This window comes from Malurus melanocephalus, unplaced genomic scaffold (genome assembly GCF_030028575.1).
Source record: "Malurus melanocephalus ecotype Western Australia unplaced genomic scaffold, MMel_1.1 scaffold_141, whole genome shotgun sequence".
In the NCBI taxonomy this organism is placed as follows: domain Eukaryota; kingdom Metazoa; phylum Chordata; class Aves; order Passeriformes; family Maluridae; genus Malurus; species Malurus melanocephalus.
In genome coordinates, this window is record NW_026623373.1 from 21,903 (window position 1) to 40,613 (window position 18,711).

The 18,711-nt window shown below is 38.0% G+C and overlaps 1 protein-coding gene across 1 annotated transcript; it reads left to right on the forward strand.

The window, feature by feature from the left end:
* Positions 1 to 968: 968 nt before the first annotated feature.
* On the forward strand, positions 969 to 18,436 carry CALB1 (calbindin 1). The gene is made up of 11 exons (XM_057371091.1): positions 969 to 1,137; positions 1,430 to 1,506; positions 6,068 to 6,142; positions 10,740 to 10,823; positions 10,912 to 10,968; positions 13,884 to 13,961; positions 16,333 to 16,388; positions 16,486 to 16,525; positions 16,613 to 16,666; positions 16,799 to 16,870; positions 17,279 to 18,436. Exons 1-11 carry the CDS (start codon positions 1,056 to 1,058, stop codon positions 17,390 to 17,392), a joined length of 789 nt encoding a protein of 262 aa, XP_057227074.1. The 5' UTR covers positions 969 to 1,055; the 3' UTR covers positions 17,393 to 18,436.
* Positions 18,437 to 18,711: the final 275 nt, after the last annotated feature.

Below are 18,711 nucleotides of genomic sequence, written 5' to 3' on the forward strand. Positions count from 1 at the left end.
TGGCAATGTCTTGTCAGCCAGTCATCTTGACCATCAAAACATCATAATTCAATGTAGTATCTGAGGGATGCTGCTGGGAAGGCAGTTTCAGTGCTTCAGAGCACCCAGGTAGCCCTRATGACTAAAATGAGTCAACCCAAAAGGGACTTAGTCAGCATTACCAGTAGAGCACCATGTTTCCCCACTGCAGAAGGAAGATTTTTGTAAGCTGCTCTTGTCCCCTCCCTCCAGCTCACTGCTATAGGACGGCAAGTCTCCAAAGCTCTTCTACCAAAAAAAAAAAACAAAAACCAAAACTCTTGCTCAGTCATAGCAGACTATGATAGTGTCCCTCATGCCTCTGCACTGTTTCTATACTGTCTCAATATGGATGTCTCAATATCCCATCATTACTCAGAGGGAATATCAGGTTAAATGGTTGCAGCTCTTCAGAGATCAGCTCTGTGCAAAACTGTCTACAGGCCAGGATGGGGAATGGAACAGCGAAAAATTGTTCCCTTGCACCCCACATGGTGCCCCAAGTGGTTTTTTTTCTTGTACCGGGACATGCTGGGGTGCTACAAGTCGTGCCATAAAATTCAGGACCCTGTTCCTCATGGAAACCCCACGGCCAAACTGTGCTGGCTCTCTGTCCGCACGTCTCACGGGCGCGCTCTGGGCAGCAAGGGATGCGCAGCAACTCCTGGGTAGCTCAGCGCCGTTCTCTCTGCTCGGGGCTCTCCCCTCGGCACCCACACACCCCTTCCCATCCCTCCCACGTCGAGGGGTGTCCGTTCCCGAGGGCTCCGCCGCCGGGCCGGCCCCAGCCGCGGTGCCGCCGTCGGGAGACCCCGACCCCCCCGCGCAGGGCGGGGAGGGCGCGCCGGGGCCCGCGGAGAGGGAGGGCAGCGCCGGGGGGAGTGGCCCGGCCGGGACGGCYTCATAAATAGCCCTCGGCGGGGCGGCGGCGGGAGGAGCCGTCGGAGCTGTCGCCGTCGTCGCCGCGCCGGCCGCGGTCAGAGTCAAGTCAGGACCGCGGACAGCGCCCCCCCCCGCGCCGCCGCCCCGCGCCCACCATGACGGCGGAGACCCACCTGCAGGGCGTGGAGATCTCGGCAGCCCAGTTCTTCGAGATCTGGCACCACTACGACTCCGACGGTGACTCCTTTCCCCCGGGGCGGCGGGGGAGCGGGGGGCGAGGGGGGCGAGCCCGCGGGAGGCTGGGGGGACCGCACCGCTCCCCGCCCGAAACCGGCCCCGTCCCGCCCGCCGCCCGCAGCCTCGGGCGCAGCCCCGGAGCCGGCAGGGACCGGGGCCGGGGCCGGGAGAAGTGCGAGGGGAGCCGCTCGCCGGGAGGGAGCAGCCGGGTCGGAGACGCCCCTGCCGGCGCTGGAGAGCGGAGAGAGTTCGGAGCGAGCGGTGACGGCAACCGTAACTCTTTGTGTTGCAGGCAATGGGTTCATGGACGGGAAGGAGCTACAAAACTTCATCCAGGAGCTGCAGCAGGCGCGGAAGAAGGCGGGCTTGGTAGGTTAATGTTTTGCCCCACTTTTTCGTCTTCTTCGGGAAAGAAGAGTTTTCTTGAGCAAACTGCAATGCCCCGGTTCCTTCTGTTCTCTCTTGCTGTCACACGGTTCGCACACCTGCCGCACCAGGGGAAGGGAAGTAGCTTGGTTAGAAATGAGCAGATTGCAAATCAGGTAAATCGTCTGCTTTGGATAGGTGAAACCAGAGTCCTYCTCCCTGGGGAGCAAGTCCCGCTCATACCTCGGCAGGCTACAGGCTGATAGTTCTGACAGTGCTTAAAAAGAAAAGTCAAGAAATGTGTGGATGCTATATTTTGGTCTCGGATGGGACGTTACCCCATTGCAATTAATCTTACCTGATCCAGATATGTACACTTATTAAAACTGAGGGGAAAGAAAGGAAGGGAAAAAAAGAAAAAAGAAAAAAGAAAAAAAAAACAAAAAAGAGGGGGGAAAGGAGAAAAAGAAAAAAGAAGATAAAAACCCGACAGTTAAGAGTAGTTGGACTCTGTTTTAATTTCGCACCTAATGGGCAGTACGGGCTGAAATGCGTTTCTGCCCCTCGGTGGTCACTAAATAGATCTGCAGATGACTCCTAAACAGTTTCTGCTCTTCACCGGGAGCGTCAGTACCAAATCCTGGCTGTTTAAAAGGCTCAGAGAGATGGCAAAGTTTTTGACAGTTTTGTCAAAACACTTCTGCATGTGAGTYACCAAAATATTAATTATTAATTCCCTCTAAACTGTACCCATTTGGGGGAGGAAAAAAAAAAGGGACAAAGAAAGAAATTAAAGATTCGGCATAAAGATGCCACTTTTAGCATCAAAGCCCAATATGTAACTGAATGGAATCTATCTAAAATGAATCTATGGTAAAAGACTTCTGAAGAAACAGAAAAGAATGATCATTTAAMCGGATGATGTGTTCATGGAGGAAATAGATTATTAGAAATAGATTATCACCTCATCATAACAATGCCTCCAAACTATGAAATAGATTTTCAATAATTAATTTTGAATGTTCTTGTCTATTCTAGAACTAAATCCAGAAAAAAAGGTTATTATGAGGTTTTGTTTTTTTTTGTGGAAAGTTGTATCTTATTRATTGTATGAGTAGAAACTTTACACATATGAAAGTCCGTCTTCCAGCAATGCCTCTAATGTTACCGCACTCTAGGTACCAGTTAATTCTTATTAGAGACATTGGTGTAGGCTCTCATTTYCATGAGTGTAAGTTCAAGCTAAAATTAAAAATAAAATAAAGCAAAATKCAAGTAAAAACCAAAACAAAACAGAAAATTTTGTGGAAAGGAACGTGGGGATTTTTGAACAGAAAAAAGTCTATTTTTTTCACAGAAAAGATTAAACATAACTTCAATACGTTTCAAGTACTGCAAGAGAACAAATCTCTCTTCTATACTTAAGTGCAGGAAACTTAAGTACGCCCAGTAGAAAGAAGATATTAAAGCCTCTTTATATTTTTTATAAATGGAATTCTTAGTAGAAATGCTAATATTCAGTGGTTAAAAATTTAATTAGAAGTTCAAGGACTAAAATATTTATCATTTTAAGATCGGGATCTTTTCTCTCTCAAAGCAAGGGTGCATCTCTTAAAAACAGCCTACTCACAGCAACACATAAAGCTTTGCAGAATTATTTTTATCTGCTACAAATTTTATAATGTATGTGGKTTTTTTTAAATAACCCCTACTAGTATCCCACAGTGTATTTTAAAAATGCTCAGGTGTTTAAGTTGTTGTGTCCCATTTCTGTAATTCAAACCTGGCTTTGGAGTGTTCTGCTGGAAAGAGCAATATACAGTAGCAACACCAAATTCAGCACTTGGTCTGCAGGCTCTGGAGTACTGCTATATGTCATCTTAGGTTTCAAATCTAACCTGATTCTTGCATTTGAAGGCTCATTTGCTAAACAAGCAACTCATTAGTTCATTTTTTGTCTCATGGGATACTAATTCAGTACCTTTGAGTATCTATTCTTTTGCCAGAAGGGACACATTGAGAAACTAGTGAAGGTTATATGTCATTTCCTTGTCTGTCCTTCTTTTAACACCCCAAAGCTTCTTTGTCATCATTAACTTCTGCATTTCAGGTCACTCTCCTGCTCACTATTTTTGAAATATTCAATTATGCATTCTTCATAGCGGGATTTTACATCAGTCATGCCATATGCATTAAAGAACCACATTGATTCTCTCATCGAATAGGATGGTTTCATATTTCCCAATATTCTTCCCAACTACAGAACTGTTCTAATTATGTTCTGATGCTAATCCTTGTATTAATCCACTCAGTAAGCCTGTACTTTCACAGCTGCTTTTCCTCAGACAGAGCAGTAGCATGCAGCTTGATTCAGGCTAACCCCCCTGAAAGAGGGGAATGTCTACTCAGAAGTTTTAGCACTTTGAGCTTTGGTAACGTCAGGCCTTTTTGCTTCATGCAGTGTGGTAGACTGTGAATTGATCTGATATAATTGCAGCCATGTTAAAAGAAATGCCAATTTTTCAAAGATAAAAGCTAAAAAAGTATATAAATACTTTTTAAAGTATATAAACTTACATTTATTGTAACCCACATTTATGCAATACATTCCATATTTGCCAAAAGAAACTCTGGGGTATAAGTGACAGAACATAACGCAGAGGTTAATATAAAATGCATATAATGCAGAGATTAGTAAAGTGTAAATAGGAGGATCTTGTCTGAGCTATTCCACATCCATTTCCCACTTWCCCTGCATATATAGATAATGATACTATTTCTCCACAAAAAATATGTGATTTATGTAAGTCATGTGTTTCTGCAGTGCTAACTATCCTTAAATTTTTGAATCATATCAGAAAACCCTGTTTTTTTCCACTTGTTGGACAAATGTCTTTTCTGAGGTGTCTGGCTGAGGTGTGAGGGGTCAGTTTCTTRATTTCAAATATTGAGTACTGCATCTTTATCAGGTTTAGGACTAGACTTGGTTAAACTTAGGCAAGTTTTTTCAACCAAAAATATTTATTTGCATAATGTAACTCAACTCTTCAAGCATCTCATGAGCAGGTGAAGTGAACACCAAAAAACTTGCCATCATTTCTRAATAATGAACTAGAGGACAACTTCCTGTTGTGTTTAACCTATAATCARCTGTGCCTCCTTCAATGGCTGGACACTGTCTGGCACTGCAGAGCTGCTATTAGAAAGATTAGTAAAATATTTAACCAGGACTAATTAAAATCCAAGTGTCTAATTCTCCATTCTATCTGCTAAGCAAACTTGTCCCCACTTTGGGATCGTTAGATGAAAGGTGACTTTGAAGTCCATTATATTAATAACCACATCTCTAATTAAAGCCATGGCAAATTACTAACCTGCCATGGATGACTTTGACAGAAATAGGATACTAGGCCGTGGCTGTATCAGYGACAAGGAACTGACATTTTAGTTAGCTTTGGCAGGTGAAATTTGGGACAAGCTACAATGGACTTTGTACAGCTGAGATTCYCTGTGTCTCCAGTGAGAAAATCACTTAGGTCCTATATAATCACATCTATTACAAAAACTAAACCTTTAATTTCCAAAGTCTGACGTACCTTCATCTATAACAGTAGAATTGTCCATTGTTTTAATATAACTGTAACCTCATTCTCACTGCATGTTTCACTTACTTCCACCTATAAGAAACACAGTGAAAATTAAAAGTTTAATCAGTATATAGGGTTGATGGCAGCTCATATCAAAGCAAGGCAGGTCAAGTTGAAGTATGAAAACAAACATTTAGATATTTACCCCAAGGCTGGCACTTTTTGCCATAGCGTATAATGAGGATAGTCTTTTAGATGTCTTTAGATGCTATACAACAGATGTATAGCAGGGGCCGTAATTTATATGAACAACAATGATGGCTTTATTCTGTCAAATTTAAGGTACAGCTTAAAGTTTTCTCTYATCTAAATCTCCCTCTGCATTTCAGCTGTGACATTTTGACTCTGTTTCCATGATAACCAAATACTAAACAGGGGAAAATATGATATTGTGATGAGCTCTTTTAAGACTAAAATAGCACCCATTGTTCAGGAAAAATACACTCAAAGATGTGAAAAGACTATTTTGGTGTTCAGATGTATGATACTGATTTTTTTTCCCTTATTTTGAATGATTCCGCACTGCCTTCAAGTTACTAATTTAAAAATGAAAACTGAGAAAATGGACTGATAATTACCTGTGAACTTCACTGTCACCCTCTTAAACAAAGGAGCTGTTAGATATATCTTTCAACACATCTGTCTTTATAATTTTTTCATTCTGTAAACCAAAATAGAGTTCTAAGTATTTAGGTGCCAATCATTCACACTGGCTATAATATAATTCCCTAGGAAGTAAAATTTATCACAATGACATTACTTATGACAAAAAAGAATGCTCATTTTCATTAAACTTGGCAAAGTGTGAGTACTCCATTAAATGTAATATATTATTTTGCAACTAATAGATTATWCAAGTAAATTTACATATGTTTCTTGTCTTTTAAAGTAATGATTCTATCATTGTAACTTTGCAGGATTTAACACCTGAAATGAAAGCTTTTGTGGACCAATATGGGAAATCTACTGATGGAAAAATAGGAATAGTTGAGGTAAGATGGTTACTTGTAACTTTACTTGAAGAAAATGCATTTAGCACAGAACAATGTGAGCATAATATGTCAATACTTTGGATTTTTAGATACACAGAATATTTCTTCCTGTCTATTGAGATTTTTTTTCACTAAAGAAATTATTTCATTAACAGAAAGTAATGTATTCCTTACCACTCTCCAGACATTTCAGAAGTCATTTATCTTTTTTCTCTTTATTCAATACAAATAAGCATCAACAGCAATTTTGTTTTCTACAAAGTAGATAAGAATTCTATTTTAGAAATTTAAATTGCAAAAACTAACATGATGTAGTGCTACCCGTGATTTTGAATTAATGCTGTCACTGTTCCTGATAGTGATGATGACATCTGAGTGAACTCAATTGGGCAATCATGTATGTAGTCTATTCTAAAAAAAAACCATATATGGTAAGTCACCTTGTTAATCATATTAAATGTAAACTAAATTTCAATAGTAATTGTGATCCAAAGAAAGATTAGAATTTCTTAGGATTTCCTTTCTTGAACTTTGACACAATTTCAGGCAGAAAATTCTCACATTCCTTACTCCCACTTTCTGAAGGGGTGAGGATAACCAACCTCTTCTCCTCGTACAGCTGCTCAACAACTGCATAATTTTGACATTTTGCTAGGAAGGGGAATCCACTGTGTTTTCTCTCATTTTAACTCTTCAGCCCTGCAAGTCAAAAAGGAGACTGTGGGGTTATGGGGTTACAGTTTGAGAAGTTACTTCTCTGAGCTTAAATCAATGACTCATTTATGTCAMTCTGAGTGCAGTGAGACTGCAGTTTTATTACTAAATGGTATTATATTTTTTCCTGATAATAAGAAATCTGACCTAGAGAGCTAATTAAGAAACAGCTGGAAACAAGCCAGGCCCGCAAAATTTCTACAGTGGCCAGCTTTGGGTCAGAATCTAATTTTAAAATWGAGGACTGAATAGAATCTGTAAAAGTCAATAGAAAGTATCCCTGCTGATASAATAGATCATTTCAGGATACCTTTTCTCCTCTGTCACGTCTGAATTTTATACATTTGTTTAAAGGCATATGTAATTACGACTAAAACTATCATAGAAATATGAACAGTTTGTTTCACTTGCAGCTACAACTGATTTTTAAAAGTGTATCTTTTGACAATACTTAGCATTGATCAAATAGCTTTGCATCTAGAAAGAATTAGTGTTTATTTGGTATAACAAATTGTTTGGTTTTTGGCTAACAAATGCTTATTTATTTGTTATTGAAGAATTCTATTTAAATTAGTCTTTTTGAATACGTGTATAGCAAGCACTGGATACAAGAAGAATGTATTTACTGTGAAGTGTGCCTAAAAAAGACTATGCTTCTTCGCTTAGGAAAGAYAACTGGAAGTCTTACCTCTCAAATTCTATTTCTAATTCTGATATTGACTTAATGAGTGAAAATGTGGAATCCAGTAGGGTCTGATATGGTTCACCACTCCCAGTGAAGTGCCAAGCATGCTCAGCATCCACGGAAGCAATTGAATAGTGATAGTACGGAGTTCAGTGACTGAAGGGACTTTCTCCCTTAATATAGCAGTTTACAAACCCAATAGCCATATTTTATTTCACTTACATCAGCATGAAGCTTGATTTGGAAACTGCTGATGGGACTCATGAAATGTGTTGTGCATACAGAGCAGTATAATATTGAAGTTGATATTTATACTTGATTCTCCTTCTTTATTAAAAAAAACTTATCCAGTAATTTAAGATTGCTTACATTTACATAGTACTTCAAATAGTTTATCTGAAAATTGTGTGAACGCTGTTTAAAAAACTTATGTAAAGCCATTCAGACTCCCAGCCCTCATAATGAACACCCAGCATCTGACGAAGAATGTGCTAGAGAATAATGAGTTTTCAGGAAAGGTCTGTTGACTGAGATAAAGAGGACGCCTGAGTGGCTTCACAGAGGAAGGAGTGGATTTTTAGCACAGATTAAGTGTTGATTCTGCCTTTGCAAGCACACTGCAGTTAGTTCTCTGGCTTTTATCCAGTGTCCTCCAGCTAAAGGCAAAGCCTGACCTGCCCACTTTCTGGCCATTGTGTAAGAGACCTTTAATTCACCTTTTGTACTCACTGAGACCAATGCTTTCACTAAAATATGGCTGTGAAACCCAAGGTTTCAAAACTCAGAGCAGCAGCAATTCCACATTCAAATTATTTGAAGATTACTGCTGCCATAAAAATGACTAGTTATTAGCCTAAAATATTCTTTGTGCTTCCATGCTCTATTATGGGATTTTAAAAAGCAAATTCACTGTATTAGGTGAAAGGAATTTTAAGTAGCATGAAATATCAACAGAATTTACTTAGAGAACGAAGTCTAGAAAATAGTCCTGATACTGTTTTAGGTACTGACAGTATTTTTTCTGCTAGGTAACACACCTCASCCTGCAGCTGAGCAGAGAGTCAAAGTAGCCTCAGGCTTTGTAGCTGTCCTCTAYTATTTGCAATCCAAATTTGCAAATTTGTTATCCAGGATAACCAACCTTCTTCATAAAAGCAGCAAAGCTCACTAAACTGCTATTGCTGCCACACACGGACTGGCAGTGGTCTGCACTCTTTTTCAAACATGCTCATCAAGTCCCACTATGCCCATCACCACAAAGTCACCACTTAAAATAATGCAATCTTTCTTCTTGGTAGTGGTATAAAACTGGGACTGTGAAGTTGAACCAGTTTCCACATAATCTCGACATCCCTTAATACTGCAGAGTTTTCCACAAAAAGCAATTTAATGCTTTCCCCTGAGACTTACAAAGGGTGAGAGGTATAGCTTAAAATAAGGTAATTTTCTTCCAGAGGTAATATATTCTGTACCTCAAATACAGTTTGCTACTGTTAATAATCTGTTAATGATCCTTTGGACAGTTACTATTTTGCAGTGCCCTTGCAAAATTCACAGGAGTTAGCTATGTCATTGAATGTCATCTTATTTATATTTTCCACACAAGCAAACCCTTCCCCATTGTCATAATCAGTCCCTTCTCCCAAACTCTGCTTTTTAAATAGTTCTTTTCATTTGCTGTTAAATAGGGATGCACTCTAAAAATCAAAGCTTTTCTGTCATGAGAGAAACAAAACCATTTTTTTTTCATAAAAACTGGACTGAGTTACATTTAGCTATTGCATACAAACATGTGTAAATGCTATTTATAATGGAGTAGGATTTGAAAGCTGCTGACAAAAACACATTTCTTGAGTTGATTTTGGTTTCGTGTTCAGCCATTTAGCAAAAGCACTCAGAAAGCTCTGATGGGCCTGACAGCCTGTCATCAGCTGAGCCATTCCTGCAAGGAGGGTGCTCTGATGTGTTTTTTCAGCCATACAAAAACTAAAAGAATTTAACTGATTCCTTGCACATATAATTTTAGAGAAACAAGAGATATGTCTCCATAACTTTGTTGTGTCTGCGAGGTGAGAGCTGAACTCGCTTACAGCTCGGCTGGATCGCMATAAAAAAGCCTCAGCAATTAGGCAATAGCACTGAAATAGGCAGAACAAAAGATTTGAGGGTGTAAAATGGAGGCAGAAAACCAAAAATTTGTTTCAAAATTTTAARATGGGACTCCAGAAAGTCTGCAGATGTCATTTTACATAAAAGAATGCAGCTAAGAAAACTGTCTTTCTCAATTTTCTTTTCCTAGTAAGCACAGCTGGTCTATTCTTCAAGTAAAAAGTTGGGTTTTTTAATCAAAACACATTTCGTACATTTTGAGGACAGAAAAAAATATTGAGCTTTTGTTAAAAATAAATCATGATTTTACATTAAATTATACAGCATACTCTCCATCTTCTACATTTGTCACATGCCAAAATTGAGTTACAGTTAATTAACATTTTCAATAATCAGTACAATAATGTCTGATTTTTAAAAAGCCTTTTSTAGAGAAGAGGCATTGGAAGAACCRACCCTGGTTTTGCAGGGCTAAAAGCCCTCTTGGTTTCTTTCTGGTATTTATAACTCTTTTTGAGCACGTCTCTGTGACTGACAAATGAGCATTGCCATCCCTTATCCTCCCTATTTTCTTTTTTTCTCCTGGCTTTTCCTTATATTTAACCATTTACATTACACATGCKTTCTTCATGTCAGTGTTTCTCTCTTTCTTCCTCTTCCTTGGTACCTGTGAGTAGTCTATATTTCTCACTTTCTCAATTCTTGGTCCTTCCTGCTTATCCTCTATGAATCCCTGCATTGTGCTTTGCTTTCATGCCGATTCAGTGGATTTTAATACAGATCCTAATTCTGTGGAGGTGATTTTTTCCCCTTTCTCCTGCTACCCTTTTGCTAAAGTGCTGCCTCACTCCCTTCCCTCAGACCTCAGATCTGTTTGACCTTGATGAATATGGCAAAGCTGGAAGCCAGAAGCTTTTCAGAGGCATTTCCAAACACTTCAGGTAGCAGGATGGAGCTTCCAAGTGGGGCACAATACAGCARTAGGAGCGCAAAGAATTTCATACTCTTTTTAAAAGCTTAATGATCTATTACAAACTCAGCTGGCCTAATGAAGAGCCAAAATTTAATCTTTCTTAAATTCTGTTCCAGCTTGCTCAGGTATTGCCAACAGAAGAGAATTTCCTGTTGTTCTTCAGATGCCAGCAGCTAAAGTCGAGTGAAGATTTCATGCAGGTGCAGTATGAAAAGTTGCCTGTTGTAAAACAATCCAAGACCTACTTGCCACAAACATATCATTAAAGCATTCACTTTCTGATTGCAGACATGGAGGAAATATGACAGCGACCACAGTGGCTTCATTGATTCTGAGGAACTTAAGGTAAACCAGTATCTGTGAGCATGCACAACATGAGGGCAGGTGTTGGATTACTGCCTGTGCTGCTATCTCTTTCTTCAGATACCCACCTGTGCATGCTTTTGCATTTCAAGCACAACAAAAAGTGCAGTACAATTAGCTGATGTTTTTATCGTCAGTAAATTATTTAAAGTGAAACTCTAATCTGATCAATGTTTTTTAAACCATGTTTTAATTCTGATCCGTGTTGGTCTCAAGTGACTCAGGGTACCAGGTAGCTTAGAAGAAAGATCAAGAAAACAAGAGGAGCCTCTGACAGCTCTGTTGGTTATTTTTTGGTCTGTTAGGGAGAAGGGCTGTTTTGTTGTGKTTTTTTTTAAGAGCATCGCTACTATTAATCACTATGCTCCTGGACAGATTATGCTGTCTCAAGTACCATGTAACCCTACAATTTCCACTCTCATACTGTTAGATTAACACAAGTGGAATTGTGCTGCCTCTGCTTGGTTAACCTAGTAGGATATTGGTATCAGCTTAAATATGCACAAATAAGGGCAGAGTCAAGGTTATCCAATTAGCCATCGCAGCCTTGTGCAGCTAGGAAATCTTAAAACTGGAGTGATTTTATCAATTTGTCCATGCTGAGTTAGTGTCACAGAATCAGAGTGGTTTTTAGAGACCTCAGGAGGTCATCTGGTCCAACTCCTCTGCTCAAGCAAGACCACCCAGAGCCAGGACCTTGTTCAGAYAGCCTTTGAATGTCTCCAAGAATGAAAACTCTACAGCCTCCATGGGCAACTTGCGCCAGTGCTGTGTCATGCTTGCAGTGAAAATGTGTTTCCTGATGCTGAGAGGGAACATTTTGTGTTTCACTTTGTGACCATTGCCTCTGGTCCCGTCAGTARCCTAGCTCCATCCTCTTTGCACCTTGCCTTGAAATATTTTTATTCTTTGATGATGTTCTCCTGTAGCTGCTCTTCTCCAAACTGAAGCATCCAGTTCTCTCTGCCTTTCTTCATAGGAGAAATGCTCCTATACAAGAGCTTTCTGAGTGTAAAAAGGTGCCATTTTCCACAGTTCAATTGCATTTGATTCATTATTGTAGCTTTACATTCAAAGGAATCAAAGCAATTCACAGCAAGAGAAAGACCTAGCAGTGTTTATTCATCTAATTTGGACTATTTTGTCCATATGTGCTAAAAAGAAGAGTTATGTAAGTCTTAAATAAAACGCCAGGAGATCAAACTGTCCAAAATCTTTACAACTCTTCTGTTCCGAAAAAGACTCTATGACAAAAAATTCACATCTTTTTTTTCTTTTCCCTTTTTCTTTTGAGTTTGGTATCAGTGTGACATTTGCTGAGGATCTAACCTTAGGGTAGCCCTCAGGCAGAGAAGTCCATTCTTCTGCTGACTGCTTGCACCAGGTCGGTGTATTTAAAGCTGGTAGGATCAGGAAGAGGTAGCATTTGAGAACTCCCCAGCTGTTAGACACCGATTGCTGACTGCTGTATTTTAAAATAGATTTAAAAAGGCAGGGCTGCTTGAGGGCCAGCTGAAGAATGAAGACTTTTTGACTGAGTCTCTAATGGTTCATCTCTCTTGTGCTGTGAGGTTTCGTTTGCCTCAGAGAAAGAGGCCATTTTAATATTGAAAATAAGACGTMAATGTCCAGTTTTATTTTCAGATCACTATTTCTTGGCAAGCCCAAGCATTTTAAAGTATTTACTTTGGGAGGGGTACACCTATTTACAATTTTGTAAGTAAAATTTAAGCTAAAAGTCAGGAAAACTTTCTAACAGTGATGGCAGAGAATATGTTGTCTAAGGGGGAGGCAGACTCTTCATCACTGCCTGTATTTAGGAAAGGTTTAGCAATAGCTSAGATCAGAGAGTAATTCAGGAAGTTTAGACACATAGAATCTGTTCTTGAGACATGGACTGCATGGCCTTTTAATTTCCCTTCCAGTTCTATTTTCCATTGAAGCACACAAGATTAAACATGTTTCTGTACCACCTATTCACAGTTTTTCAGTTGTGTTCTTTGTTAGACAAGCTGCCAGCAAGGGCCTTCAGCATGGAGGGGGCCAGACCACAAGAACTGCAGTGGTGTTAGTCATAGGACTATTGACATGGTTGCATTCAGGTTCAGGAATAGAAGCATCTTTTCTTATCAGCTCCCCCATTTTCTATCTTGAAATGTGGCCAAAAATTCAATAATTTGGATAATGACACTCCAGTTGATGACAGGAATTAGGTGCTTCATCAGGTCTTGTAAYGCCCTTGCTATACAATTTGGTATCTTTTCTTTTTTAATGTCAAAGATCCAGCACAGAACTTCAGAACACTGAATGGGTGGAAACCATCCTATTTGTTAAAGTAAAAATGGCTGGTATTTCAAGTCATGGGACCTCAAATTCTTATTCAAAAATGCAATGACATTGGCTGCACACATTTAAAATACAAGGTAGGAAGAAGCAATGTTCACTYCTAGCATCAGGTACTGCCATAGGCAAGGACAAAACTCGATTAATCATTGTTCCTTTCTGTAAAATTGTTCCTATTTTGCAAGAAGTGATTAGGCATCGAGGTTTTCAAGGGGACCCAAGGTTAATTAGTTTAGTTTACCGATAGAGCTGATTAAGAAGCAGTATACTTGAAAGCCAAACTTTTTTCCACATTCCCAACAAATGACATAAAGTGCAGGAAGTTTCATTAATTACTTTTTCCAAATAAAATGCAATATACTTGAACTTATCAAAACAACAAAAAATATTCTTAGCTGTTAACAACTATTTCTTTCCCACTTATTTGGAACTTCWGTAGTAAATGCTAAAGTGGAAGTAAAATAGTGTTTCCCATTACTTTAACCTGAAATTAGCAAGTCAAACATTTTATACTGTAGATAAAAATTCACCTATTACTCTATTTWTTTTAACAGAGCTTCTTGAAAGATTTATTACAGAAAGCAAATAAGCAGATTGAAGACTCAAAGCTATCGGAATACACAGAAATAATGGTAAGGTTATTTACAGCATAATGGGTTAATCCAAACTCTGTTTATCTTTAGCCACYGAAAGGCTCCCAATGACTTGGAGACCCACCAGGTCCCACACTATGACATTGCAAGAGAGACACAACTGTGGCACCTAGCACTGCAAGTACTGCAGCTGCAGAGCTTTGATGGGCAGTTTTCAGTACTGCTTAAAGAGAAAAGCCCAAGAATCTTTAAACTTCTTGGTACATATACAATATCCACAGTTTTTTTATACATACCATTCCATAGTTTTTGTTCCATTAGTTGTTAAAACAAAGTTTTCACAGTTCATAGGAGAAAAATTGTTCTTGTCACAAATGTATTATTATATTTAGGTCAAATCAATTTGGTATTACTTTATACATTTTGCCTTCTTACAGTGCTGTGTTGTCTGTCTCTTGTCTTAAAAAACATCACTGCAGGTGGCTTCTTTAGATTTACAAACATCTCACACTTTCCTTCTCCCCTTGCTTCAAAAAAGATAAACTGATGTTTTAGAGAAACACTACAGGAAAATTGTTGCTTCCTTGGTCATAAACCAGTCCATCCTTGGAACAATCTGTCCATCCAATCACAATGGTACTCCATGGTAAAGACCAGTACCAGCKTCTGAGTGGGCTGTTCAAGAAAAAAGACAAAATTCTGGTCTTCAGGAAATGTGTAAACACTACATTTTTTGTTTTACTGGTTTTGTCCTAAAATACTTTTAACAATCAAAATTGTGCTAGGTAGATGTACCAGCCCTCAAACTGGCTTGAGAATGGCTGAACAAAATTTGTGTTTCTCCTGGAAGAGTCTGCTGGTTCATTGTACCAGTATAAACCATTTATGTAGAATTGTCACTGTTCATTCACTGGTGAAGGTAACATTTTCATTCATTAAAATGTTGGGGTTTTTTTTTCCTTTCTGACCTTCATCCTAAAGTGAGCTCTAAATTCTGGCCTCTACAGAGGCACACAATGACAAAGAATTTAGTTATAAGGGAAAAAATATAAGCCCACCTCTCCAATAATCTCCTCAGAAAACAGAAGGATATTAGAAAACATGCAGTCCTGAGCAGCTGCTGGCAGGCACAGCCAGCCACTAACAACTCATCAAAATACAAAATAAGTTCACAGCTGCCACTGCTTACCTCCCCCAAATGCAAATCTGCTTTCATGGGAAGTGCACACAAGGCAGATGCTTTCATACAGAGGAAGGAAGTGTTAAAAGGAACCGGGGTGTTGTGCAGAAATAAACCTTTGTAGGATTGGTCACTTTTTTCTGGTATCCTTTGTCATTGATTGTGTATTAAAGTGAAATTAGGTCTTTTTTCATTGCATTACATCAGTTCTCTCTTTCAAATGATATACATTTATAYATATATGTCAGTACAGGATGCTGCTTTTCCTTTTATCTATAAATTACAGCTAAAGTTACTGTGATTGCAGGTGATAAGATGGAGCGTGGGTGGTGGTGCTTTCAATACAATGTGTTGTAGTCTCCTGCTTTTGTGACTCCTTTGAATACAGCAAGTGCAACATAATGTTTAAAAGTAGAAAACTGGAACTATAAATACTGGAAGAGAAAGTCCTATGCAGGAGCARTACCTCCATCTACTTCTAATAGCTATTGTAAGCTGTTTGTGCCTCTCAAGTAGCAGAAGCTCATCCTTTCAAAGCCCCAAAGGAAAACACTTTAACCCTTAACAGTACAGTTATTAAAAATTATTAGAAATGATAATCACTTTTTTTTTTTAAATTAACATAGTTATTCCTGTAATTTAATTATGCTTGTTTGGAGGGATTTTTTCCCCCATTTTCATGCCATCAAGATAATATGATCATCTGCAACATCTGTTCACTTTTTTTTTAATGTATCACAGTAACAGGACATTGTCTTTACTTAAATACTTAGACCTAGTCAATTGAAATGTCTATTATTTTCTGTGTAGGGAATTGAGTGCCTTGCATTCAATTGCACTTTACCCAACAGTATTTTCATCTTTATGAATACAGAATAATGATTCTATTATCCAATCATGACATGAAGTCAAAAGTAAAATGTTATCACATCAATGCTCCTCTCATTTATAAATAATTACATGCACATTTCTCATACAGGTCAAGACCTACCTTACCATAGGTTAACTGGATTTGTTTCATTTTTCATTTGTTCTTATCAAGCTTTTGCAGTAGAATTAATTACTATAAAYTACATGGTCAGTATTTAAAATAAATGTATTACAGAGCAAATATGGCCTGGGGACATCATTTCAGGAAAAAGTTAACTGAATTTAAGTTTTCCAAATAAGTGTTTTCTTCATTAGGTTAATTAATTTTGATTAGCAATGTAAAATTATATTTTCTTTCAGCTCAGGATGTTTGATGCAAACAATGATGGAAAGCTGGAGCTTACTGAACTGGCCAGGTATGTCTTCTGTTTCTTTTCACAACAAATATCATGTACTGAGTGCTGWAATGGGAACACCTAAATATTTTGACCTTTGTTTTTCTTCTCTCCAAAGACTACTCCCTGTACAGGAAAATTTTCTTATTAAATTTCAGGTATGAATATTCACATTATTCAGGTAACCTGTCACCATCACACATAACTGGTGTCATTAATGGATTTGTTTTCCTTTTGGCATTTAGGGTGTCAAAATGTGTGCAAAAGAATTCAATAATGCCTTTGAGATGTATGATCAAGTAAGTCTTAAAAAAATGTTTTTATTAACTGCRCAGTTTGATGGCACTTATTTTCTGAATTTGTAGAAAACGAGCCATAACCTCTGGAATTAAAAATAAATGTTTAAAATTATCTTTAATTGTACTTTTCAGGATGGCAATGGCTATATAGATGAAAACGAACTTGATGCCCTACTGAAGGATCTCTGTGAAAAGAACAAAAAGGTAATCCTAGAGGGCTGCTTTCCCCTTAGAGATTAGATTTAATTTGGATTTTAAGGACACTTTAATCCATCCTAATAAGATAAATATAGAGCTTCTAAGTCATAATTCCTGAAGTCAAAGTACAACTAAAAATTGTGGTGGAAATAATAGCATTGTAAATCCTGAACTGGGAGTTGTGATTACACTGTGACAGTGTCAAGAGTTTGCTTGCTTCTGAGACACCAGCTGGCAGCAAGCTGACATATGGCCATTGTATGGATAGCATACAAATATATCAAAACATTTTAGTGTTACTGTTGGATGGGCTGAAAGTACCTGGGTTTTTTTCCCATTTCCTGCCATTGGAAGTAAACTTGTTCATGTTGATAACTAAACAGGATTATAAAGCATTATCTGTTCTTTAAATAGGAATTAGACATTACCAACCTTGCAACATACAAGAAAAGCATCATGGCCTTGTCTGATGGAGGAAAGCTTTACCGAGCAGAACTGGCTCTTATTCTCTGTGCTGAGGAAAACTAGAGCTCTTCTATCATGTCCACTTAACTAGTGATGTACTCTACACAATAACTGTGCACTATAAGGGAGTAGGCTRTATTTTTAAACTGCATATAGAAAATTAGCCAGGATGTGTGGCACATTCCTTTCAGTTTGTTTCTATACTGTTTGTAATGTACAGTTTTTGTAACAATAAGACTGATAAAGAGAATGTCAGTGTTTGGGCCAGTCTGTATATTCAAAAAGAAACTAAATATGTCAGGGTTGGTTTTGGTTTTGGTTGGGTTTTTTGCTTTCATAAACACAGCTGGAAAAAAATTAAACCTGCTGACATTGCTGTGGTCATCATATCCTTTGACACTTGCAACATTTCTTGTTGAACTACATAACAAAAAGATTTACAYGTATCTTTCCCATGACAAATAAATGTGGGCTTTTTAAATATAAAACARGAATTCAGATTAAATATGATCTAGGTCTGAAATAGGAAAGAGACATTGGCATGTCTGAATTAAAAAAWTTAATAAGACACTAAGAAATATTTTCGGTTGTCAAACTACCCACTTACAGGTCTGTACTCTCTGCAGTCTTACAATTACTCTTCTCATTACGAATTCATAGCATATAGACAAAGCATTTATCTGGAATAGATCTCCATGCAGTAGTTGATAAAAATATAGTGTTTTCAATCTAGCTGTTTCAATGAAGTTAAACATAGGCACTTCAGAAATAAATGCCTTTAATCTGTCTTGAAATCCTGGCTAAATGACAGGTAGTATAGTTAATACACGGATTAACATATGATATTATAAGTGTACCTTTCATGACTATTGCTGTGTCAGAGAATATGACAATCCATTTTCTAAACTATTTTCACATTTTGCAGGTTATAATTATTCTAGTAAATTGCTGTTTTTACATCATATTCTGTGTAATCTATAATTAAATTTAATATCCTAAGATTGTTGGTGTCTTGTTTGTGTATCTCCTGGATTCTTATTTCTGTATCATGTAAAGGACAAACTGACTATTTTAAAAATATGTGCCTCCTTGGATCTTATACTGAATTACTAGCCTATATCAGTATCATTAAAATTTGACATTAAATGAAGAAAAAAAAAAAAAAGCACAGTTTTTATAACAATTTAATAATTTCGTTTTCATGGTGAGCTCTGCTTTTTATTATACTAGAGATGTATTTTTTAAATAGGGACTATACTATGAAGCAGCYCTATCTTCTGGCATTTTTGGGTTTTTTGGCCTGGCTCGCTTTTTACTTTACACCAATTTTATGCCAGACAACTTCATGAATGTCCAGACCATTGCTCCCAGTAAGTACTGGA

Coding starts and splice junctions, on each gene's coding strand:
- CALB1 (XM_057371091.1), top strand. CDS start 1,056: ATGACGGCGGAGACCCACCTGCAGGGCGTGGAGATCTCGGCAGCCCAG. Junction 1,507..6,067: donor CGCGGAAGAAGGCGGGCTTG/GTAGGTTAATGT, acceptor GTAACTTTGCAG/GATTTAACACCTGAAATGAA. Junction 6,143..10,739: donor GAAAAATAGGAATAGTTGAG/GTAAGATGGTTA, acceptor ATTCTGTTCCAG/CTTGCTCAGGTATTGCCAAC.